This window comes from Ochotona princeps, chromosome 1, assembly GCF_030435755.1.
Source record: "Ochotona princeps isolate mOchPri1 chromosome 1, mOchPri1.hap1, whole genome shotgun sequence".
NCBI classification, from domain to species: Eukaryota; Metazoa; Chordata; class Mammalia; order Lagomorpha; family Ochotonidae; genus Ochotona; species Ochotona princeps.
Genome location: NC_080832.1, coordinates 117,183,340 through 117,208,978, shown reverse-complemented (window position 1 = coordinate 117,208,978; position 25,639 = coordinate 117,183,340). Strand labels below are relative to the sequence as shown.

Below are 25,639 nucleotides of genomic sequence, written 5' to 3'. Positions count from 1 at the left end.
CGGAAGACCTTCCTCTCTGTCTCTGCGTCTCTCTGTATACCTGTCTTTCCAATAAAAATAAATAAATATTTTCTAAAAGACAAGTTTATTTAAAAAATAAATGAATAAATAAATGAAATCTATTTTTAAAAGAAAATTCTTTTTGTTATATTTTTATTTTGGCTTTTTGAATTTTGTGGTACAATTTTGTATAGACAGGGATTCCCCCCTAACTCCCACCCCCTGACAGATTTTCCCCATTTTGCCACAATAGTATAGTCCTTCATAAGGAGTCATAATTCCATCAGCGCTTATTTAAGTGTAAAAAAAAAAAAAGGAAATTCTAAACCCTATGTAATTGCGGTTGATTCTACTTCTCTGCCTTCCGTCGAATCGAATTTCCCCAACGTTATCAATGCAAATCGCTGAGGTCATGGGTTCTTGCCTCTCCCATCTACAGTGGAAAAACGAAAGTAAAATGCAAGTCCAGGATTACACAAAGTCCAGTAAGGACAGGGTGCCCATGGGGACGCAGGGGGACAGGAAAGGGCAGCGCTGGCGGTGCAGGCGAGGTGCGGGCAGAGGCGGGGTGGGGGCAGTGCTCACAGCCCCCTGGGACCCAGTCCACAGTCACCGGAAGTCAGCCAACTCCGCCTCAGCCTGGACTTTGATGCCTAGGCACACCTCAGAGCCAGAAGTTTATGGCTCCCACCTGCTCTGACTGACAGGAAGCGACTCCACCCTGATTCTTTCCACCCCACCGTGGTCAGGGAATCCAGGAAACCCCTTCTGGCCGTGATCTCACAGCGTACCCTGTTCCCCACCCTGGGACCAGCAGCACACAGGAGAGGGGAATGGCTGGCTCGGCCATCGCCGCTGGAAAACACTGGGTAACTGCCGGTGCCCTGGAGTTTGGACCCGCTCAGCTGACCCGGGTGGTGGTAGCCCAGGGTTCTGGGGAGCCCGAGAGGCGGGGAAGGTGGCTCTCGTGGGCCGACGACGTGCCTGCCGTCCTGGCTCTGGACCGCAGGGTCCTGTCCCACCGTGACTCACTCATCCGTGACTCCATTTCGAGGAAAGAGCCTCCTTCCCAGGCAGCGAGGCAGAAGCTGAGGCGGACGGCCTGGGCGTGGCACCAGCGATGCCCTCCACCCCCTCCCTGCAGGTGGTCCACAAGGGCACTGCCACCTGTCCCGCCTGTGCCCAGCCTCTGGAGGATGCCGTGACAGCCACCTGCGGACACGACTTCTGCCGCCTCTGCCTCTTCCCACCCTCCCACATGGGGTCCCAGCCCTCAGGCCGGATCCTGCTTTGCCCGGTGTGCCAGGAGGAAGAGGAGCAGACAGAGAACGTCATGACCCCAGTGCCCCTGGGCCCTCTGGGGGAGACCTGCTGTGAAGAGCATGGTGAGAAGATCTACTTCTTCTGCGAGAACGATGCTGAGTTCCTCTGCGTGTTCTGCCGGGAGGGGCCTGTCCACCAGGCCCACACCGTAGGCCTCCTTGAAGAGGCCATTCAGCCCTACCAGGTAAGAAGCATGCTTTGACCTTGGACTCTGGCGGGAAGGGCAATATCCCGGGGGACTCAGCGGGAATCTCGACTAAGGACATGGCTTCTAGTTGGAAACCTGCTCCCATGCCGGTGACTCCACTTGGGTGTCAGCAGTGCATGGCCTCAGGGTGAATGTCCACTCCAGTCCCCTAACTCTACCGCCTCTCCAGAAGACCTAAGCCTAGGAGGGTCACTTCACTCATCATGGAAGCTGCCCGGGCAGTATAAGGTCTCCTGCAGGCCGGGGGCAGGTGCATGTGGTCTGCCAGGTTTCAAATGGGAGAGGGGACTTTCTAAGGCTCTGACCACCAAGTCCCAAAGGAAGTGTGGACAGGGAAAGGCAACCTACTGACACTGTTCTGCCTTCCTTTCTTTGGATTTGAAAGGCAGAGAGAGCGATCACTCTTCAATCCACTGGTTCAGTCCCCAAATGTCAAAAACAGTTAAGGGCTGAGTCAGGCAGGCCAAAGCCAGAAGCAAAGAGCTCAACCCAGGTTTCCCTCACGGGGCAGAGAACTTAAGCTGACACCTGCTGCCTCCCAGGGTGTGCGTTAGCAGGAAGCGGGATGGGGTGTGAAGGAGCCGTGGTCACGGTGGGAGATGGGCATTCCAGGAAGTAGCTTCACAGCGGTGCCACACACGCCCCCACTGCTGTGTCTCTGAGAAAAGGCAGGGTGACCACAGGCCAGGATCATGAAAATTTCCTATTTCCTGTCTGTTCTAGGGAATATTTTCTGCTCCTGTCTGTTTCGCAGCTTTCATTTCGCCATCCAACCCCAAGGTCTGGAAGTGGCTTGCTTAGAAACCTTGAATTCTGTCTTGTTCCCCAAGCCCATTTCAGTTCCAATCATTGCATAATCTACCACATAGTGTCCATCTCCATCAGCATATCCTCCTAGAATGCAAAGCTGGTCCTGTCACTCCCTGCTCTATATCCGTCCGTGGATCCCCAGTGCTCCAGGAACCCCCATGCCTCCAGCCAGGCCCTCCATGCCCCCGGCAGCAGGATCCTCCCTTCCTCCTCCAGGTTCAGCTCGCAGCCATCCTCCCCACGGCACCACAGGTCCTGCCAGACTGAGGTAGATGCACCTGCTACTTCCTCAACTGCCACACTCTTTTTAAAATATTATATTACATTATATGTACATCTATATACATATGTATGTATGTATTAATGCTCATTCCAAAGATGAGGGGATGGAGATTGCAGAGCCATGTGGACCACTGGTAAAGATGGAAAGGGTATGAATGCAGAGAAATGTGTCCAAGGCAAGGGGCGAGTAGGGGAAGAGGATGTGTCACCCCTTGTTGTCAGCCTACATCAGGGCTGGGGGACGGAGGTGGTCTGTTGATGCCACCTCAGGGGCCTTGATTGAAGGAAAAATGTCCTGGGGACCGAGTGGTAGATGGATAAGATCCAGGGGAGGTACGACCTCATGTGGCCCTAAGCTTGCTGTGCGGCTGTCCCAATTCTGACCCTCATCTAGTGAGTCCTTATCACCAGCCAGGGCTTTCCCTTCAGTGGCTGTGCCCCCCACGTCATCTTGATTGCTCTAAGACATTGTTGGCTTCATTGTACAAGGGATGACATGTTCCCTCTGTCCTCAAAGGGGCTCTTCCTTGTTGTCTCTGTATGGGTTCTAAGGCCTGTTGGTTGTTCATATCATCTTTGGAGAGTCCACAGGCCTAGGTACTTTCTGTAGAACCCGACCTGAAGTGTTGTACCACCTGCTTTTCTTTCCACTCTTTGAAGAGGTACTTGAGGTCTTCTGTAGGGTTAGGGGATCCACTTAATCTTGCCTTTCATGTGCATCTGGAAATGTTCTTCATCCTTTTTCTGGAGTCAGCAACACAGGTGGCCCGGCCTTGCAACAAATGCTCTGCGGTCAGATCACACATCATGGGATTCTCTGAAATGGAGATCCTGTCAGTCTAAGTCACTCATGTGATTAGGGGGCCCACTCCTGACCAGGTCACCCTCCCCAGGCTGCCACCAGCCCTAGATCTGACCCTTCTCAGTGGGTGATGCAGCCAGGTCCAGACCACTGCCTGCCCTATCTCCTATATGCACTGGTCAACATGACTCTCCAGAATTCCTGCCTGGCTTCCCCCACTGCTACCATGGCCTGGCACTTGTGTGCACTGGTGGGTGCTGTATTCTCTGCTTTTGAAAGCCATCCTTATCCCTGCAGGCAGGGCTATCACTGTGTGCACACCTGTACTCAGACACTTACCTGTTGATATTTTAATCACTCATGACAGACTCCTGCCCCATAGAGTGGTCTCTTTAGGACAAGGTGAACTCCTCTACCCCCAGCAGTGAGCCTGGGATGTGGCGGACCATGTCTGCGAGTCCAGCTGTTAATCCCGCTGCTTCGTTGGCCACTTCTTCTCCTGACAGGAGCGTCTCAGGAGCCGGAAGGACGCAGTGAGCATGGAGAGAGATGAGATTGAGGACACCAAGTGTCGGGAGGAGCAGAAGATCCAAGAGCTACTGGTAAAGGCCACACCCCTGGCCACCTTCTCCTTTAGGGGTTGCTTAACAGACTCAGCCAAAGCTGCTGTCCAGCATGTCTCGCCTGGCTGGAGAGAACCAGCAAGCTGTTCTCATTCTTCTTCCTGCCACCATTGAGAGGCATTGGGATCTGAGGGTGTCACTATGCCTTCTAACCCAGGATCCTCTTTGCTGAGCTTCCCCCCCCCCCCCCCCCGCTTTTACAGCATATAAACCTGGGGTCCAAAAAAGTAATGCTTCTAAGATCACACAGCAAAGCTTAAGTTCATGACTGGACCCTGGGTCTCTTGCCCCCTGTCCTCACTGCACTCCCTGCCCCTGTCTGTATGCCTTAAACCACCACCTCCAGACAGGAAGCTTGGGTCCCGTGGTGGGTGTGTCTGGACTCCAGCCCTGACTCTGAGGGCAGTGGGCTCACAGAGTGGCGGTGCCTGGCTCCCTCCCACCTCCTGTTTCGTGCTGCAGAGTTACTGGGGAAGGCATCCTCAGGGTAAGACTCCTCAGCAGCTGGGCCAAGGGGGCAGCGTTGGTGCTGGAGGGATCCCACATCCCTCAGCCCTGAAGAAGGCGACCTCAGGGGCCAAGTCCAGTGTCACACATCGTGCATGAAGCTGCGTTGGCTGGAATCACAGCTTCTTTTTTGCCTCAGCTGTCTGCAGGAAATGACCATCATCGTCTGCATCCAGCTCCAGGGAAGGTGTGGCAGGGTTAAGATGCTACCGTGGATGTGGAAGGACTTGGGGCAAGTTCAACATGGTTGTGAGAGCATCATATGACATTTCCACTAGAATCCCTAGCTAAGACAGTCCTCAACACTGAGGAGTTCATCCTGAGGCCTAGCCGCTTCTACCAGAGTAATATTTCAAGATTTACTTATTTGAAAGGCAGAAGTCTTCCTCTGCGCATTCACTCCATATTGCCTGAAACAGCTGGGGGCTGGGCCAGGTGAAGTCAGGAGCCAGAAGTTCCATCCAGGTCTCCCACACAGGTAGCAGGAAAATCCAAGTAGTTGGGCCATCATCTGGTGTCTCCCAGGCAAGTTAGCAAGAAGCTGAACAGGAAGTGTGGGAGTCAGGGCTCACACTGCCATCCCAATATGGAATGCGGGCCTCCTAAGCAGCAAATGAATCTTCTCTATCACAGTCCCTGTCCCTACCACAATATTAGTTGATGGAATGAGTCTTGGAATTACATGCTCTTTGTATCTGTTCCTTTTTAAATTTTTTTTAAATTGTTTTCCATTTATTTGAGAGGCAGGGAGACAAACATAAGGACATCTTCTATTTACTGGTTCATCCCCAGTGGGTAAGCCTGGAAATCAATTGTGTCTCCCATGTAGGTGGCAGAGTACTACAACCACCTATCTGCTGCCTCCCAGGGTACACATTAGCAGGAAGCTTGGTAAGAAGCAGAGGAGCTGGGACTCAAGCCAGGCACTCTAGTGTGGAATGCGGGTGTCTCGAGTGGCATCTTAACTGCTGCACCAAATTCCCCCAAAACCTTGCCTTAAGATCTATTCCAACGAGCCTCGTGGCAGCTCAGAGTCCCTCTGTAGCCATCTCTGTCTTCCCTTCCCTTGCAGAGTCATATTGAAAACAAGAAGCAGCTGGTGGAAGCCACCTTCCAGAGGCTGCAGCAGGAGCTGGAGGAGCAGCAGCGCCTCCTGCTGGACAGGCTCAGGCAGCTGCAGCAGCACATCTGGAAGGAGAGGGATGAGTACATCACCAAGCTCTCGGAGGAGGTGACCCGGCTGGGAGCCCAGGTCCAGGAGCTGGAAGAGAAATGTCAACAGCCAGCAAGTGAGCTTCTACAAGTGAGAGACACCCCATGGGACCCCCCCTACCCCCACCAGCATGGGCTGCAACACGCTGGAGAGAAGCTGGAAGCCGGGAAGCCGAGATGGCTTCTCGGGGGAGGGACTGGTGCTCACCCCGTTTCTCGAATGCAGGGGGATCACGGAGATCTGGACTGGTGGTCCTGCTAAGGGCTTGGGGACCAGCAGCTTTGGAATGATTCTTGTTTCTTCTATCTATGTGCCTTGGGCACTCTCTTGACCTCTCCAAAGAAGCAAATAAGCATGGCCTCCCACCCCACCGCTTCATAACAGCGTTGCCAATTTTAGAAGAAACAACCGAGAAAACTGTGTGCATGGACCCCAGCACCCAGGAGAAAAACCCCAGCAAAACAGTGCCCATTGTGGTGGTCATCATTGCTGTCCTGTCACACATCAGGGCTGGCTGAGAACCCCAGGGGGCCCTGTTCTCACCCAGCTTAATCCATGGAGGCAGACCCCAGTCCAGGATAAGCCTGGACACAGAGGCACTGAGCCCCACGCAGGGAGGAAGCACGGTGAGGATCGAGGGGGGCAGTTCAGTCCAAGCATCTACCTAGAGGATGGGCGTTTCAAGCTGGTATTTTCAGATAGCCAGGGTGGACAGAAGTGCAGATCGGAAGGACATGTGAAACTAAGTGTGTGTTTTTGTCTTTCTTTTGTAGGATATCAGAGTCAGCCAGAGCAGGTAGGGCCCCTCTGCTAGTCCCATACCGAGTCGCTTGCTGTCCCCCATCTCTGCCCACAAATGTAGTGACCCAGAGAAGCAGCAGTGCCCTGCTTGACAGTCTCGCTCACTCACACCCCAGTCACTCTCCCTAAAGGCTCACATTTGAATTGGTTGGTATTGAGGACATGTCCTCCCCGACCCTCCAGCCAAGAGCTGAGGTTCTAAATAATATCCATGTTCCTAAGCTATTGTAGGAACATCTATATAACCCACAGGTTTTATACTTGGGTTGACCAGAATCCTACCAATATCAAATTGGAACTGAAAACATTTTCTATAATTGAACATAAGCATGGGATCTAAAGAGACCCAGGCTTGTTCATTCATCTTCCCCACTCGGCTGCTTCTGAACTGCTCAGGGCTACTGTCCCAGGACAGCCAGCAGGTGCTGGAAGCCTTGGGAGTCTCTGCTTCCCCTCCTCTCTGCTGTAAACGCAGCAGTCTGCACGGAGATGAGAAAATAGAGGATTGCTGGGAATTCTGGTCCACGCTCAAGCTCTGTGACCACGTGTGTGAAGGGAAGGTGTGCCGAGGTGGGCAAGAGTCATGTCTGCATACATCTTTTTAAAGATTTATTTTTTTTACTGGAAAGATTTACACAGAGAGATATCTTCCATCCACTGGTTCATTCCCCAAATGGCCCAAATGAGCCAATCTGAAGTCAGGAGCTTCTTCTGGGTCTCCCATGCGAGTGCAGGGTTCCAAGGTTTTGGGCCATCCTCTGCTACTTTCCTAGGCCACCAACATGGAGCTGGATGGGAAGTGGGGCTGCCAGGACACAAATTGATGCCCATATGGGATCTGGACAGATGCAAGGCAAGGATTTAGCCACTAGGCTATCACTCCAGGCCCTGCACACATGTTACAAGAACAGCCACAAGAGCACTGGAGGTCTTCTAGTCTGAAGGATCTGAGACCCGTGGGCTGAAGGTCACACAGCCGGTTACTAACAGGACAGAGCTGAGACCCGAACTTTTTCACTGCAATGTGTAGCTTCTTTTCCTTTAGCGCTATAAGTCTCACAAAGCTCAGCCCACAAACTAATCGTTAGTTGAACAGATGGTAACATACTGCCCTCTAGCGGCTAATAGGAGAAATTACCTCTGCCCAGCGACTGGCACGCATGCCATTTTCAAGGGTCTACCTCCCCTTGTCCAGATCCGGTTACCCAGAGTCCTCCTTGAGTTTAACTGAAATGCCTGTGGCTTTAGCAACCCTATATTTCTATCCAGGGTAAATAAGTGATAGTCTAAGTATTCACCAAAGTCATGCACACATCAGATTTTAGGCTCACTCTGCATCACCCACCCATTATTTTGGGAATTTGGAACTGAACTGGTTGCTAACTCATCTGCAGGTGTGAGACAAAGACGTTTGTGTGTCCGGAGACCATTTCTTCTGAACTTATCCGGAAGACCCGCGACCTCCACAGGAAGATCCTCGTCCTCCCTAAGATGATGAACACATTCTCAGGTAAAGGCAAAGCCCCCACCGCCTCCCCGCCCCCTCCACTCCTGCCCTCCACCCCGCTCCACCTTCCCCTGCCTTCCACGTGGTCCCCGAGATGACCCTGTCACTGCTATCCCACCCCGCCCCATGCCATCCCACCCCACCAAGCTTCCCCTTAACCATCCCATCCCGCTGCGCTCAGGGGTCACTTCCCAGAGCAGCCTCGGCTTCTAAAAGCAGCAGACTCCCAGAAGGGGGGGGCCTCCTGTTTCCCCTGTTCAGATCACAGCCAAAGCCCAGCTCAATGCCATCCCTGGCCTCACCTGGCACCCAAGACCTGTCTCAGATCTTTCTTCACTTCTGTTTCCCTCAGAAAGGCTGGCGCATCATCTGGAAACAGATTCAGGTAAACAGCTGGGTTCTCTGGGGTCCACTGTGTCATATATCCACTTGGTCCAGGGCAACCAGCAGGACAACTAGACACCTACATTCTGGAGTCATCCCACTGCTTGCCCTTCTCCATTGTGGCCGCTGCTAGCTGTGAGTCACTAGGCCCAGTTATTAAGTCTTTTGTCTTTTAAAAATATGTATTTTAATTGATTTTTCATTCATCTGAAAGAGAGAGAGGCAGAGAGCCCTTTCATCGGCTGGTTCACTTCCCTAAATCTTTTACCAGCAGAATCCGTGTCTCCCACACGGGTGGCAGGAAGCCAAGCATCCGTGATTCAGTACCTTGCTGTTTGCCAGGAAGCTGGGTTAGAAGTGGAGCCGGGCCTGGAACCCAACCACTCTGATGCTGTTTGCTCAAGCATCACCTTATTGGGCTACAGTTCAGGGCCTCGGCAGCTTAATGCGCTGAAGCACGGCCTAAAGACCTTGTGAGAAATACACATTCTGCTGATGTTGGGCTGAAACAGGGTTCTGGCTTGCGGGCACCTAAAAGCGCCCAGGTGAAGCTGACGTGGCCCCACGCGCCACATTCTGGGAAAACAATCCTTGAGTTGCCCTCTGCCAGCCCCTGGAACGGCAGGTTGTGCTGAGGCTCAGAGAGGCCCCCACAGCCGCTTTGCACAGCCAGGCTCGCTCCTCCTCCGGCTCAGCCCCTGCGTGTGCGCTCTTTCCCGCAGGGCTCCTGATTCTGGACCCCCAGACTGCCAGCCGGAGCCTGGTGCTGTCGGACAACGGCAAGTCGGTGAGGTACACTCGGCAGAAGCAGAACCTGCCCGACAGCCCTCTGCGCTTCGACAGCCTCCCTGCTGTGCTGGGCTGCCCAGGCTTCTCGTCCGGGCGCCACCGCTGGCAGGTGGAGGTGCAGCTGGGCGAGGGCGGCAGCTGCATCGTGGGTGTGGCCGCCGAGGAGGTGAGGCGCAAGGGCGAGATGGGTTTGAGCGCCGCGGAGGGCGTGTGGGCCGTGATCCTGTCGCACCAGCAGTGCTGGGCCAGCACCTGCCCAGGTACCGACCTCCCACTGGCTGAGATCCCATGCAGCGTGTGTGTCGTCCTGGACTACGAGGCGGGACGCGTGGCCTTCCTGCACGCAGACACGCAAAAGTCCATCTTCACCTTCACAACCTCTTTCTCTGGCAAAGTTTACCCTTTCTTCTCTGTCTGGAAAAAGGGCTCCTGCCTAACCGTGAAAGACTGAGGCGAGCGATTGGGCGGCAGAGAGGGCAGTACTGGGCGGGGTTGAACAAGGAGGACCCAGCTCTTCCCCCGAGGCCCAGCCCCAAGAACCCAGTTCCACCCCTGCATTTCCTGCACCTGATCTGGCTAGGAGAACACCCTGAAGCTGAGATGGGTGAGGAGAAGGCAAGGAGCCGGGGAAATGGGTCTTAATCCTCCATGAACGAGACACAGTGAGCTAGAATTTGCCTTGATGGCAGAGGGACACTCCCTAGTCCCCACTGGTGAATAAGATTAGTTGTTCAGGCCTAACTTCTCAAATGTTCCTTTTTTTAAATGTGTGTTAAGGCCCATGCTGTGGTGCAGGGGGTGGCGGGGTGGATGTCTCATATGGCAGCCCTGCTTTGAGTCCCAACTGTTCTGCTTCTCATCCAGCTCTCCGCTAATGAGCCTGGGGAGCAGTGGAGGAGGGCTCAAGTGTCCCTGCCACCTGCATGGAAAAGCTAGATGGAGTTCCTGGATTCCTGGCTTGGGCCTGGCCCAGGAGCAAGAAAGACAAAAGAGAGGAAGAAAGTGAACTTCCATCTGTGGATTAATTTCCCAAGTGCACATAGCAGCTGGCGCTGGGTCAGGCTGAAGCTGTGAGCTAGGAATCCCTCCATCTGGGTCTGCCAGGCAGGCGGTAGAGACCCATGCACTTCAGCCATCTGTTCCTGCTGCTTCCTTAATAGACACTAACAGAAGACTGGATCTAAAGCAGAACAACCAAGACTTGAGCTGGTGCTCTGATATGGGTTGCAAGCATGGAAACTGGCAGCTTAAAATTTACCCACCCCTCCCGCAGCACCCATTGGTATGTATAGGACCTGGGGCCGGAGACAGAACTGGCCAGGCAACTCAATGCAACACCAGTGTGTGCCTAGGCTAACGCAGGTAACTGGCTGAAACTGACCCTGTACTGGTTGGCACATATGAGTCAGGTCTTGGGTCACCCCAGGTGAGGTTTCTTGGGGGACTCCCCAGCTGGACCACTGGACTCAAAATTCTAGTCACAGGGAGAGTCATAGGATTTGTGGTCTGACCTTGGGATGCATGTCTCAGGACTGGGCCTCCTCTATTGGTGATGCCTATGCAGTAGATGGCATGCCCAGGTGCATGTGGGGAACAAGATGGCCCGCTCATTTGGGCCTACAGAGGACAGCGAGTGCCATATCAGAGATGGAGAGCAGAATGGGTTAGGCAACTCTCCTGGCCAAGCTGTGGCAGCTGGGTGAGTGGATGCAGTAGGGTGGACTCTGTCGGTCAATGGACCTTGGAAAAATTTCTTAACCTTAAATCAATGAAGCCAACAGCATCTTGGAACTATCAAAACTGCCCAAGTAATACCCTCAGAACATTCTTCTCCACATCGGGGTTTCTAAGATGACATCAAGTGGGCATCCCCCATCCCCCGGGACTGATGTAGTTTGGCAGCTGGGTGTGGCCCTTTCCCCTCCCTCACGTTTGTCCCACTTACCTTCCCCCATGCCTCGACCCTCCCCACCCTAATCAGTGTTTCCTCATGGGTACACATACTTGTCAACTATGTAAACACCAACAATTAAATTATATTTAAAAAACTAAATCTGAGATTTCATTTTTAAAAAGTTGTCCACCCTTCGAGCACATCTTCCTATTATTTGGATGCAGAGAGAGACTCAGGGTTAACACTGTGAAGTGAGCTTTGAATCCCAGGAGTGTTGATAGCTCCCTCACCTCCACCCTTCCGAACACTCACACTCCCACCCTGCTACATAAGCCCTGAAGAAATGTGTGTTCACACACACACACACACACACACACACACACCAAGGCCAGACTTCCTCTAATGCAAGGCAGTATGCTGGGCCCTAAAGCACTTCTTACAGCATGGCCCAAGCTAAGGTGTTGATCAGGTGTGTTCAAGGCGCTCAAAGAATAGGTGTACCATATGTGGCTCTTAGAACAAGAAGGTAATGCAAATCATTGTGATATGAATAATTGCCCCCAACTTAATTGCTAGACAAATAGAGTCCTTGTTATTTCTTGAAACTTCTTTACATGAATGTGACAGACAGAAACAAACAAAAACAGCCAAGTGGGGGGGCCAGTGCCATGGTATAATAGGCCAGAATCACATAGGGATTTGAGACCTGGTAGGTTTAAGCTTCCAATCCAGCTCCCTACTTATGGTCTGGGAAAGCAGTGAAGGATGGCTCACATCCTTGGACCCCTGTACCATGTAGGAGACATGGAAGAAACCCCGGGTCTTGGTTTCAGATCAGCCCAGTTCCCACCATTATGGTCATTTGGGGATTGAACCAGCAGATGTAGGACCTATCTCTGCTCTCTGTAACTCTGCCTTTCCAACGAAAATAAATAAATCTCTTAAAAAATAAATAATATTCTAGAACATACACCTGTGACATTGGTTATATATTCTTTTAGCAAAGAAACACTCAGTGTCTGTCTGCTAATGACAACAGCAACACCATGATGAACAGCTAATACCTTCCCTTTTTTTTTTTCCAGTGGTAGGGTAGGTCTAAAACAATATATTTCATCATTAAAAGTAACACATGAATATGAGTCAACAAAATGTTTTTAACAATTTAGAGAGGTATGTAAGCTGTGCTACTATAATTTTTTTTTATTATTATCAAGGTGGAGGAATCCACCAGGGGGGAGGGGCGTGGGGAGGGGTGGGGGGATTCCCAGAGCCTATGAAACTGTCACATAATGCATAATAATTAATAAAAAAAAAGTAAAAAAAAAAATAATACCTTCCCTTTATGAAGATGTGTAAGGAACCAAGATATGATCATCCATTGCCAGGTCTTCCAGTTAAGCTCTCATTACCTTTCTAGGATATCCTCTGTATGATGATGTGTCATTTCTTAATAGCTCACTGATGTGTAACTATACAGCCTTCAACTTGTCCAAGACCTTCTTGGCTGTGCTTCTCAAACTTTCATGTTTAAAAGTCACTTAGGAGTATTATAAAATTCAGATTCTGACTCAAAAAGTCCAGGCCAGAGCCAGAGATTTTGCTCTCTTGAAAAGCCCTTGCATGTTGCTAGTACCATTTGACCCCAGAACACCCTCTGAGGAAGCCTCTATGTGCAGGTCGATACTGTAGTGTACCCAAGTGCAAATTCCTAAGAAAAACTCCCAATGGGCTTGTAGTAACTTGTGTGCTAGGCTGCAAGTTCCTGGCCAGTGTGGGTTTGGATGACCCTTGACGAGATATTGAATTTTAGGAGAATCAGTATGGTCAATGGTGCCCATTATAGGGTTGGTATCAACAGAATTCAAACTTGAGCTCTTCTAGTTGGTGCCTTTAAATCTTAGTGCTTGCATATGAGAACAAGATAAATGACCTGGTCCACAGGATTACCACAAGGCTTAAATGTATTAATGCAAGTCATGGGCTTGGCATAGTGCTTGGTGTTCACGAAGCAGCTGATGTCCACATTTAGTCATGGCAGTGATGGATTTAAAAACAAATTTCCTTTCATGAAACATGACAGGAAATTCATGTCTTATTCAACTGGTCTGCAGAATCAGAAAGAAACCAATGTGAGCTATGGGCATGGGAACAGGACAGTCCCCTCTGGTCTGTTCTTCTCAACTGTGATGGAGAACTCTGAGCTTGAAGTCTACAATCTGGGGACAAGACCAGCCTAGCACTCTGCAACAAACATAGTGAAGGTTACAGAGTTCACATGAGAACCACAGACGGAGACAAGGGTTTGCCCCAGTGATTAAGATACAGGTTGGGGACACCCCCCGCTTCCATATCAGACTGCCTCCCATTGAGTCCTATTTCTTCTCCCAATTCCAGCTTCCTGCTAATGTGTGTCCTGGGAGAAAGCAGGTAATGGCTCAAGGATTTGGGTCCCTACCACTAATGTAGGAGACTTGCTTCAGATCTGGCATCCATCTAGCCCAGACCTCGCATTGCAGATACTTGGGAATGAACCAGCAAAGGTAAACCCTCTCCCCCACCTTTCTCTTTGCCTCACAAATAGAAAGGAAAGGAAAACAAGGGGTAAGAAAGGAAAGGAGAGAGATGGGGAAAAAAGGGAAGGGGAAAGGGACTTAAGTGGATTTCAATCTAGGTTTTTGTTTTGTTTAAATTTATTTGTTCATTTGAAAGTCAGAGATGTATATATAGAGAGAGTAGAGAGTGGGAAGTCCTTCACCTGCTAGTTCACAGATGGTCACAATAGTAGGGGCTGAACTAGGCCAAAGCCAGAAGCCAGGAGCTTCATCCAGGTTTCCCACATGCACGAAGGGCCCAAGCACTTAGGCCATGTTTGTCACTTCCCTGGGTGCATTAGCAGGGAGCTGGTATGGAAGTAGAATAGTCAGGACATGAACCAGTGTCCATATGGGATGTTAGCATGGCAGAGAGTGGCTTAACCTGCTGTAACACAATGCCAGTCTCATCAATCTAGGTTTTGAAAACAAAATTGTAAATTAAGGAACGTGGACTCAGGTTTGGTCTTTGGTCATGGCCAAACTCTCCTGTATCTCTAGTCCTGGGGGTCCACAGTGTTCAAGAAGAGTTACAGCTTCATTGCCTGGCGGGGGGGGGGGGGGGGTCAGAGTCGGGAATTTAGAACACCAGTGAAATATTCAAACCCACAGAAGAACAAAATTTAAACTAATGAGAACCGCCATGGGGATCACCTTAAATTTAGCACTGTGGGCTGTCACCAGTAAATATTTGTACACTCCTTCCCTCCCTCACCCGATTAGGATGAAGACACAAGAACTGATTATTCTCAGGCCAACAATAAAGCCATTGCCACCAGCGTCACCCCCTCACAGAAGTCTCTTTGTTGCAGGATTCTGAGACTAAGCCAGCAGTCCCAGGAGCTTCACAGAATTAACTATGAATGCAAACAAGTCAGGGGGCCCAGCCACAGTGATGTGAAGGCCACTTCTGGCCTTGGCAACGTCAGTGATTTGACGTCAGGAAAAAGATCCCACCTTCATCAAGGATTCCTTCTAACTCTGGGAGCTGGTGACCAAGTCCCAGCCTTGAGAAGCTGTCCACCTATCACTGTGTCTCCAGTAGGAGGGGCCAGCCTCTGGGTCTGGAGAAGGCAGTGGCCTCACCTTTGCTCAGTTGAGAGCACATGGGCTCTAGAGACAGGAAGTTTCTGGTTCAAATCCTGCCACACAGTTGATTGTGTGACCTTGGGAGATTGAAGTAGCCTCCTTGGGCTTCTAGCTGTCTGGCCTGAGAACTGGGAACAAGCGTTCCCTTAGCAGTGCTATGAGGAACAAATGACATAACGCTTCTGGAGTTCTGGATACAGTGTGAGCGCATGGGGCAGTGAGGAATTGTGGAGCTCCCAAGGAGTGTCGAGACCCAGCTTTCTGCCTGTAGGCAGGTGTCTACTGTAGTCGATTTTACAGGTAACACAACTAAAATGAAAAATTCAAGTCAGGAAATAAAGATCCAGGGAGAAAATGCAATCTCATTTGTTTAACATCAGGGGTTATCAGATCTTATGTGTTCCTCAAAATCTTTATTCCCTGACAGGAAAGCATACACCCGCATCACACACTGTTGCTTGGTTTTTGTTTTGCTTGGGTTTTTTTTCCCCCCTTTAGATTTGTTTATTTTTAGATTTATTTATTTCTACTTGAAAAGCAGAGTTAGAGAGAAGGGGAGGGAGAGAGGCAGGGAAAAACAGAGAGATTAAGATATCTTCTATCTCCCAGTTCACTCCCCAAATGACTGCCATGGCCAGAGCTGGGCTCATACAAAACCAGGAGTCATGAACTTCATTTGGTATCCCACATGGGTGCAGGGGTCCAAGCACCTGAGCCATTTCCACTGCTTTCCCCAGCACATTAGTAGAGAGCTGGATTGGAAGTAGAGCAATCGAAACTCCAATTGATGCTTGTATGGGACGCTGGCACCGCAGGTCTCAGAGACTTAGCTTGCTACACCATGGCACCAGTTCTTGATGTTCCAGCTGCTGAACACAACTCATCCTGAATTTCCTGTATTTTGGAAGTCAACCCCATGTTTAAAATAACAATAACATTAACTATAATGGATATGTTAAAAACTAACACTTAAAAATAAGAGAAGAAATAATAAATCAGCGATAATGTGTTTTTGCCTCTGAGACTATGAGTTAAGGATTGATCAAAAAAACTCTTTTGGCTTAATTGAGCATGTCAGCATGTGGATTTTCTGCTGAAATCCTGAGTGGCTGTGAGAGTCCCAGCTGCAGTGCCTGGAGTGCAATGTTTCCCTTCCTCCACACCCCACACCTCAGGGGTTAGGCTTTACAGAGCATCTTAGAAGGGTTAGTGTACAAATGCTGGGACCAGTAGCATGCTGAGTCTCCACTGAGGCTGGCAAAAGGCCCAGACCCTGTGACCCAGTAAGTACAGCAGGCTCAGAGAGCATGGCTACGAGGAAGACCACCTAGTTAATGAGGAGATACTTGGGTTCGGGTTCAGGTTTGGGAGAAGTTTTCCTGGGAGCTCTGCTAAGAAACAATCTGCTGCCTACTGCGTGAACAGTGTTTCATTAGCGGTGCCGGAACCAGGCCATCCCCTACAGCCAACATAAAAGCCTAAAATTGCACCTGGGTTTGCCAGCAAAAGCACTGCGTGGAATGCCATTAGAAAACCCTGCTAGAGAGAAGCTTAAAATAAGTTATCATAAACACTCAAAAGGCCCCTTTCCCTACCAGGATACACACACTGTAGGAATACAATCCCCAAAACTGCGACTGTAGAGTAATCTGAGCAGGCTGAAGCATGGGCCTCCTTGACCTTGGGTTTCCAGCTACTTCCAAAACTGTGAGTCAAGTGCCAGTGCTTCTAGTCATCCAGTTTTGTTCTGACAGCAACTTGAAGAGCTAAGACAGCAATATTACCTGTGACTTCTGCAGAGCCAATACAAAACCATCAGGGATTTCAGAAACAGCAGTCCTGAGCCAGAGCAATAACGACCAATCTGCCCCCAGACGCAATCTGCAGGCAGCCCGAGATAAGAGACACTTCCTCCTCAGGAGCCCTGAAAACCACAAGACTTCTCAACCAGGGCAATTGGTCAGCTCCTTTCACCTTGAGAAAAAGAAACCCGTTAAACTGAATGTTCAGCCCCAGCACAACTACAGCTGCAGAAAAAGTATGGAATGCAATCCACAGGGTAAGACAGGCCGCTGACCACAGGTCTCTGCTGAGAGCTGCCAGCAACCCTGCTCAGGAAGAGGGGACTCAAACCCAGAAGGAACTGGGGCCAGGCGGGGGGCAGACTGGGGAGCTGCGTTGATAAGCAAAGACTTTGACAAATGTATGTGTAGACAGAAAGAAACATTAGGGCTAAATCAACAGGAGCTGTCGAGACCAACAGGCTGGGGCTGGTATGGTGGCATAGCAAGCTAACCCTCTAGCTGTGGCACCAGTGCCCACGCTGTTTCGTGCCCTGGTTACTCCACCTCTGGTCCTGCTGTCTGCTCATGTGCTTGGGAAGACAATGGAGGAAGGCAAAAGTGCTTGGGCTCCTGCACCCGCGTGGGGGATCCAGAAGAAGCTCGTGGCTCTCAGCTGCAGACTGATTCAGATCCAGTTTTCTGGCCATTTGGAGCGTGAACCAGAGGATGGAAGATTTCTCTTTTTGTATTTCCCTCTCTTCTCTATAATTCTGACTTTCAGGTAAAATAACTAAATCTACAAAAAAAAGAGACCAACAAACAGTATATTAATATAGGCATGCTCATGACCACTTTAAAATAGGTTCATGATCAAAAACTGATGAAAGTATAAAACTTTATAAAACTTGACCAAATCATTTAAACTTTGCACTGCAACTTCTCTATTTTTTTTATTTATTTATTGTTATTGGAAAGGAAGATCAGATTTACAGAGAGGAAGAGTGACAAAGATCTTCCATCCTCAGGTTCACTTTGTGAGTGACTGTAATAGCCAGACTGAGCTGATCCAAAGCCAGGAGCCAGGGGCCTCCTTTGGGTCTCCCATGCAGGTGCAGGGTCCCAAGGTTTTGGACCATCCTCTACTGCTTTCCCAGCCACGAACAGGAAACTAGATGGGAACTGGACCAACTGGGACACAAACCTGTACCCTTATTGGGATCCTGATGCTTGTAAGGTAAGGGATTAGCCAATTAACCCATCATGCTGGGCCCTATGCACTGTAACTTTTCTCTGTACAACTGTACAATTATCTTCTAAAACATCATGTAAGAGAATATCATAGCCTTGGAGTAAGCTTGTAAGAAGACAAAAATAAATAAATAAAGCACTTACTATACATATAAAGCTCGATAAAAAATTTCTGGTAACTAAGTCACCAAGAGGGGCATGAGAAGTCAATTCATAAACTGGGGAAAGGCCATGGCTGTACATTTAACTGACAAGACTCCAACATAGGGAGTTGAGGATGGAAGATCTTTGTCACTCTTCCTCTCTGTAAATCTGATCTTCCTTTCCAATAACAATACCAAGAACTATAGATCAATATGCAAAGACAACTGGAAAGAAAAATTAGTCCTATTTGAGTGGGCACTACTGAGGAAGGAAACTCGAAAGAAGGAAATAACTTACATAAAGATGACCAAACCTTCCTGAGCAACCAGGAGAATGCAGATTAAAACCACAGTGAGACGTGGGCACTGTGGCAGAGATTTAAGCCACTGCTTCGGACACTACATCCAATACCTGAGTGCCTGTAATGAACTCCCACCTCCACTTCTGATCTAGCTTCCTGCTAATGGGCCTGGGAGGCAGCAGACGTGAGGACGGACTGGAGTTCTTGCCACCACGTGACAGACTCAACCACAGCTCCTAACTTTTGCCTGAACCAGTTCCAACTATTACAGGCATTTGGGAGTGAACCAGCAAATGGAAAGTCTGTGTCTCTCCCTGTCTCTGTCACTCTGCCTTCCACAATAAATAAACCTTTTTTTAAAAAAGATTTAATTACATACAACTAGATTAGCAGACGTTTATATGACAGACATTACCAAAAAATGAGGAACAATGAGAAAGGTCACATCCCACAAGCGGTGGCACAAGCGTGAACTGGCACAACCACTTTCAAAAACAGTTTGACGCTACCTGGTAAAGCAAAATACACCACCCTGTGACCCAAAATTTCATGGCTGTGTGTATCCTGGAGCAACTCCTGCACATACGTAAGAGGAGGAATAAACTTTTCTTAGCAGCTGAAGATGACAACACAAAGATGGTCATCAGATGAAGAGGTGTCTCAAAGCATTCCAAGGGCTTGTACTGTTTGGAAGGAGGGAACAATGCCAAGCTTCACGTTTTGTTAAAATATGTACATAACACTGCATGGATAAACAGAGAATGAAAATGACTTTCAAAAAGTTCATGGAAATGCACATTATGAAAAATTTGTGCAAGTATATAAAAAATTTTTGGTACCCAAATAGGCTTATTTTGAAATTATACTTTCATGGACTTTTGTCCAAAGTACTCATAAACTTTTTAATTGATTTATTTCTTTGTAAGGCACAGTGGCAGGAGAGAGACAAAGATCCTTCATTCCTCTTTACGCTGCAAATGATCAATGCTGGGTCAGACTGAAACCAGGCGCCTGGAGCTTCACCTGGGTCTCCTAGCCAGGTGGGTGACAGAGACCCAGACATTTGGGTCATCACCTACCAGCTTCCCAGGCTCATTAACAGGAAGCTGCAAGGAAAGCAGAGCCTTTGGACCTGGAACAAAGCCAGTCCTCTACAGGGGCCACTGGCTTCACAGGTGGCTTCCTGTGTCAGGGACCAGCCCTCTCATATACTTTAAAGTACCCTTGTATAATGTCCAAGACAGCAGAGGGGAAGCAATGGAATAAAGAATGCTCAGCCAACTGTGAGTAAAAGAAGTGTGTGTATGGGAAGTGCAGAGGGAAGAAGGGAACAATAGAAAAATCATGGTAAATAGAAATCACAGATCCACCAATAATTACAATTAATGTAAATATAATAAACTCACTTGCCAGAAGACAGTTTCATAGATTACAGGGGGCGAAAAAAAATTGCACAAAACACCTCAATGGTTACCAAAGAATAAGCAGTGATGCTAAAAGATTAAATATAATATACCTGGCAACGAGGACCAAAAGAAAGTTAACACAACTACATTAAGATTGGGGAAAATATACTTTAATTAATGAAAGAGGTTATGTCAGAGAAAGAAGGATGTTCATTTCTGGTTCAAGGAACAAAGTATCTGAAAATTAGAAAAATCTCAAGCTCTAATGCCTTCACTGACAGTTACAAAGAGAACTCAGCAGTAGTAGACGTGGAAACATTTCTCACTCAAATCATTAATATGGAAAAAAATCACTAAGAACATTAAATATTTGAACCATAAGTGAAATCATTCTAATAAAGATGTAGCACATTTAAATAACAAAATAAGTCATCTCTGATGTCTTACAAGACATAAAGATCTTTGAACTTGACCAGGAAAATATAATCTCTCCGGGCATTCAGAAATGTCTAGAACAAACAACAAAGACCTAGACATAGAAGCCAAACAACCAGTGTTATTGTCGAAGCAAACGTTACATATTCTGTTTTAAATTTCTTCCATCTTCTCCCATGAGGAAGTGTGTAAGCTTCTGGCCTATTCTTTTCCCTACCACTAGCCCGTAGAAATCTAGGACTTAGTCCTGGGAATGCTGGCGGTGCTGAAAAGCAACTGCTGGTGAAAGGACTTTCAAAAAGAAGCAGGGGCTACTCCCTCCTGCTACTTGTTTGATAAGACACCCAGTCAACAGCCCCACAAGAACACCACAGCTCTGGGCGTACAACCATGTGGCAATTCATATCTATAGCCACTTCTGTTCTTTTTCCCTGTTGTCATAAAAACCATTTTTTGCAAATGTTATTTGTAAAAGAGTCTTCCAAGACTCCTGAAGTACAAATATCACTATGTTCTGTAGAAGCTGGTAAACTTTTAGTTTTTAAAATGTCTTTCCCATTAAAAGATTTTCTTTTGTGATAATAATTGCTCTGGGAAGATTTGAATAAACATGTTTACTGGAAGTACAGATATTTGCAAGATTTCTTGCTTGGGCAGAGATAGAAAACTATCTCCCCTCCTCCATACAAAAAAAAAATAATAGTCGGAGCTAAAAAGCTGGATTTCTTGGAAAAACAATGTATCTGAGTGAATTTCCTCTTGTCAGTCATGCAGCCAATGATCTTTGACCACAATGTGACAAAGATAAAAAATGGTAAGTTAGAAAGCCCATACAACTTCGGCAGATAAAAAATATACTTCTAAACTATTCATGGACCAAAGAATCTTAACAAAAAAATTTTTAAACGTTACAACTCAAAGATAATGAAACACTCAAATGGGACAGAATGTGAGTGCAACAGAAGCTGTGGTCTCTGTGGTGGAGGGTCCCTCTCATGGCAGAGGGAAAGGACAATGAACTCCTGTGGGCACCATGCTAATTTTGATCTTCACATGCGCTCTGCACCACGGCTCTAAATGATATCCCTGTATACTTTTTACTCGGCATCAGTGGCTTCATTACATCTTGATTTCTCCAGTCAGATGTACAAAGGTCTCTCAAATGATCCTGAGCAAAGCAGAACTGACTTCTCTGCTTCCTAATCATCTTTAACATCGTCTACATTTCCTTGGTCATTGCCAAAATCTAGGAAGCACCCATTTCTTGACTTCTATCCACTCCATGCAGTCTAGCTACTAAGTGCTGGTGACTCTATCCTTAAAGTTTATTCCAAATTCATTCACCTCTAATTCTTCTACTGTCATTGCAGTCAAAACTGACACCATCTCGTTATGCTTGTCACAAGAGCTTTGGTGGAGACTCCCTGAGTCCTTCCTCCCCCATCTCTCCAACCAGATCATTGTAAAAAGCATTAAATCATGTATATTACCTTTTCTAGCATACTATACTTATATATTTTATATTCACTGTATCTATTCCTTATGGCCACTCCCTTTGAAAATGAAAGCAACTGCAACATGCATTGCAAGTGCCAGGGCTGTGGCTACCACATACCAGTGCTCACATTTGCTGAGTTCAGTCACAGGCCACTGCTTCAGCAGCTGCCCTCCACTCTTGGAAGACAACATCTGCACCTTTTGCATGGTCCACAGACCCTGCATGACCCACCTCGGCCCACCTCTCCACCTTCATCTCCATCACCTCCACTCTTCCACTGTCTTCTGTAGACAACATCTCTCTGCACTCAGCTTGTCTCCGCCTTTGGACTCCACTGTTCCTCTATCCAGTGTAATCTCACCATTCCAATTTTAATTTAAATGCTATTTCCTCACAACACCTCTTTCTGAGCCCTGAGCAGAAAAGATATTAGGTCACTTGGTCACAGTCTTTGGATTCTTTAATTTGTACAAATTGTTATTTTCATTTGTTGCCTGTGGCCTCCAGTGGCACATAAGTTCCATGAGTACAGGGACTCTGTTAACCCCTAATCACTGCTTTAACCTGGAATTATCCTAGCATACCACAGGTACTCAGGAAGTAAACTTCAGAGACACATGAAGGCTGGAGATAACATATTCAAGACAAAACTCATTCAGAAATAATTCGGGGGCCCGGCACAATAGCATAGTGGTAAAAGTCGTCACCTTGTACACACCGCGATTCCCATATGGGTGCTGGTTCTAATCCTGGCAGCCCCACTTCCCATCCAGCTCCCTGCTTGTGGCCTGGGAAAGCAGTCGAGGACCGCCCAAAGCCTTGGGACCCTGCACCCGCGTGGGAGACCCAGAAGAGCTCCTGGCTCCCGACTTCGGATTGTGTCAGCTCCAGCCATTGCAGCCACTTGAGGAGTGACCCATAGGACGGAACATCTTCCTCTCTGTCTCTCCTCCTCTTTGTATATCCGCCTTTCCAATAAAAACAAATGAATCTTTAAAAAAATTCATTACAAATTCCAAGAACCAAAGTTCTAGAATGAATTTCTAGAATGAACAGGCCCCACTGAATTGATCAGCAAAATGGGGGAAAGAAATCTCAAACAAAATCAAGCGTAAGGGCAGAGAAAAGACCCAAGAGCATCCAGTAAGGGAAAATAAAACCCCAAACCAATCAGAAGCAATAAACTGTCCACCAGAATGAACTATCAACAGTAACAGAAGCCAAAAGGCAGTAGAGCTGTGCCTTCAGAATTCTGAAGAATTAATTCTAACCAAGAATCTTAACCCTAGCGAATTTCACATTCAGCAAAGATTAAAAAAAAAAACCAACTACTTCTATGCAGTTTTCCAAGAAGCTACTTCTATGCAGTTTTCCAGGAAGCTACTGCTATTTCACCACAGCAATGTGAATTAAGAGAGAAGACATAGGATAAGGAAGCATGATTCCTTCAGGATCCCAGGATGATGGTGAAGGGAAATCTAGGACCGCAAAGGTGATGGAGCAAGTGCCCGGGATCCGAGGTCCGGGGCTTCAGAAGAGATGCCCGTGACCACATCACCACAGCAACACTGCACATCGGAGATTCCTGATAACAGGAAAGTTTGTGGGTTACTAGTAACAAAGATGTAGGGAACATGGCAAAAGCAAGGGAGAGAAGGCAATTGGTAACTGCAGGGAAGACAAAATATGCATGATGGACAAGTTATCATAACCATACACACAGCCCAGGAGTAAACAGCTTATACCTGGACTTAACAACTTTATAAAACACTAGTTCATCAGTGCTGAGACCACATTGGAGGGAGGGGTGAGAAGAGCTTGTGTGGTGGACAATGAAATGAACAAGGCTAGACGGCCCCTCTCTACAGTAGGAAAGTGGGGACTACTGCTTCAAACTGAGGTTGGTGAGGTAAATGTGAAACAGTCTGCTGAAACAGATGGACCAGTTCCCCAAGGCAGAGGGATGGGCCAGGAAACCGTCCGGTATTTTTTTGTTGTTTCTGTTTTGTAACAAGCATTGTAGAAACAGTTGACTGGATGTGTGGGTATAGTTTGTAAAAAACCAAGCAGTATGAATACAGAAAAAACTAAGTCCACAAATAAAGAGTACAGGAAATACACCTTGATGCTAGTGTAAACCTGAAGATAACTTTGTATAAAACTTCAAGAAAATCAGAAAGAACAATAAACACCTGTGCAGACAAAATTGAATCTAGATAGTTCCCTTGGATTCTTTAAAATCCTGCTTACAAGAACCAATCCACAGAGGTAATTTATTGGTTAAGGATATGATATATCATATCACAAGTATCCAGATCCTTCCAGGGAGCCTCACTTCCCTAGCCATGCAAGTGGCTTCCCAATCTTCTCCATGGGGCTCTGCTTATTTTCCAAGGGAGGATTATGGGGTACCAGGTCAGACATCACCCTTCTTCAGGAATAGTTCTATGTTCCACAAAGGATCTCAGCTCAGGACATCACCATGAGAGGGGAAGGCCATGTGGAGCCAGGACAGGTGCCACTCAGTGTCCTGTGGAGGCTCTTTTGGCAACTTCCAGAAGGAACTGCGTGTTTGCAGGGGACAAAGAGTTTAAGAAAGAAACCCAGGACTGTTGCTAGTAATGGAAGCTTTGTGTTCAGACTGACAATCTGTCCTAATAAAAGTGCTTACATATGTATACACACACCTCTCTCTACAGACCACTCGTTCAATAAATCTTTATTGAGCACCTACTCTGTGCCCAGCACTGCATGAGGTGCTGTGAATACAAGAGAAATCTAAGAGGGGGTATCCACCCTCCAGGAGCTTACAAAACTAGAGGCAAAAGTAAGATGTACAAGTAACTCAGGCAGCATGTGATATGTACAAAGTGGGCAGCTCTAACAACGCAGTGGCCACAGGACCACAGCAGAGGGGAGCAGTCTCAGAGCAGGGCACAGGAATTAAAAACCTGGATAAGCAGGGGACTGGCAGAGCACTTGGAGTAGGCAAGGACAGACAAGGACACCATCTCTGCTGGAACAGGGGGCCTGTGTTAAACCATGGACACCAGGAGTGCCTGCACAAAGGTTGGGGGTTGGCTAGGGCACATGGTTAGTGAGGACAATTCTGATTCCTCTCTTGACATGAGGACCTGGTGGGCTTCCTTCCCTCTCTTCACACCACTCCCATCCCTTTCCACTCCCTCCCCAGGAAGAGGAACTTGGACACTGAGGAAGGCTGGGGGACAGCAGCTCACCAGCCCCTGCAGGGCATGGTTAGAGGGGGCCACTCTGCAGATCTGGCCTGTTAAGATGCGCTGATCAACAGCAGGAACATGTGTCCCTGTGACTCTGCATTCTTTTAAAATCTCCCCTCACAAAGACCCACGTGGAGGGAATTTTTGGCCATGGGTAACAGCTATTCCCTCATGGGCACGTGTCTCCCTTTCAGGGAGCCCCACAACCATACTACAGAAGCCTCGTTGGCTCAGCCCTGGTTTTGGAGAAGCCTGGGCTCTGCTCTGGACCTCACAAGGCAACGCCAGCAACCAGAGCTTGTGGGGGCTGACCTGCCGGGACAGGGGAGCCTGTGGAAATGCCCATCTTGTTGACTTCCAGCATTTTCCTATAAGTTCACGTCCAGGTGGCGGTGGATCAGCTTACAACTCCAGGGCAGGTGGGCACTGACTGGAATTGAGCAGGGGAACCCATGGGGACTTAAAGACAGTGAGATGCTCTCAGACTGGTCTCACCAACACAGCTGGTAGAGGACACCGTCCTGGGCAGGGGCTGCCTCAGATCTGCTGTCAGCAGAGAGCGCAAAGCCATAACAGAAGAAAGGTCTGTGGGGAGTGAGGGTCTTCACAGACTTCAGGGCCAGAAGGGCCCAGAGAACCAGTGGGAGGAGGGAGAAGAACCACTGAGTGAGGCCTCATGAGGCCATGACCCGAGACAGGTTGGGGGAGGGAGTGCAGACGCAGTGGCCCCTCCCCTGCTGCAGGTGCTTGGCCAGCTC

The 25,639-nt window shown here is 48.3% G+C and overlaps 1 protein-coding gene and 1 long non-coding RNA gene across 4 annotated transcripts; one reads left to right on the top strand and one right to left on the bottom strand.

Annotated features, from left to right (window-relative positions):
- Window positions 1-499: 499 nt before the first annotated feature.
- Window positions 500-9,889, top strand: LOC101536140 (E3 ubiquitin-protein ligase TRIM15). 3 transcript variants are annotated; one of them, XM_058666645.1, is made up of 8 exons: window positions 500-869; window positions 1,145-1,507; window positions 3,932-4,027; window positions 5,628-5,858; window positions 6,542-6,564; window positions 7,964-8,079; window positions 8,429-8,461; window positions 9,183-9,889. In XM_058666645.1, exons 1-8 carry the CDS (start codon window positions 834-836, stop codon window positions 9,698-9,700), a joined length of 1,416 nt encoding a protein of 471 aa, XP_058522628.1. In that variant the 5' UTR covers window positions 500-833; the 3' UTR covers window positions 9,701-9,889. The 3 variants fall into 3 exon arrangements, with proteins under 3 accessions (XP_058522628.1, XP_058522633.1, XP_004598462.2); XM_058666650.1 differs by having other exon boundaries at window positions 502-869; window positions 1,307-1,507; XM_004598405.2 differs by having other exon boundaries at window positions 502-1,507.
- Window positions 9,890-24,343: 14,454 nt separating this feature from the next.
- Window positions 24,344-25,610, bottom strand: LOC131480721 (uncharacterized). The gene is made up of 2 exons (XR_009245766.1): window positions 24,804-25,610; window positions 24,344-24,751 (listed from the first exon to the last, which is right to left on the bottom strand). It is a non-coding gene; the product is annotated as an uncharacterized LOC131480721 (long non-coding RNA).
- Between the last annotated feature and the right edge of the window lie 29 nt (window positions 25,611-25,639).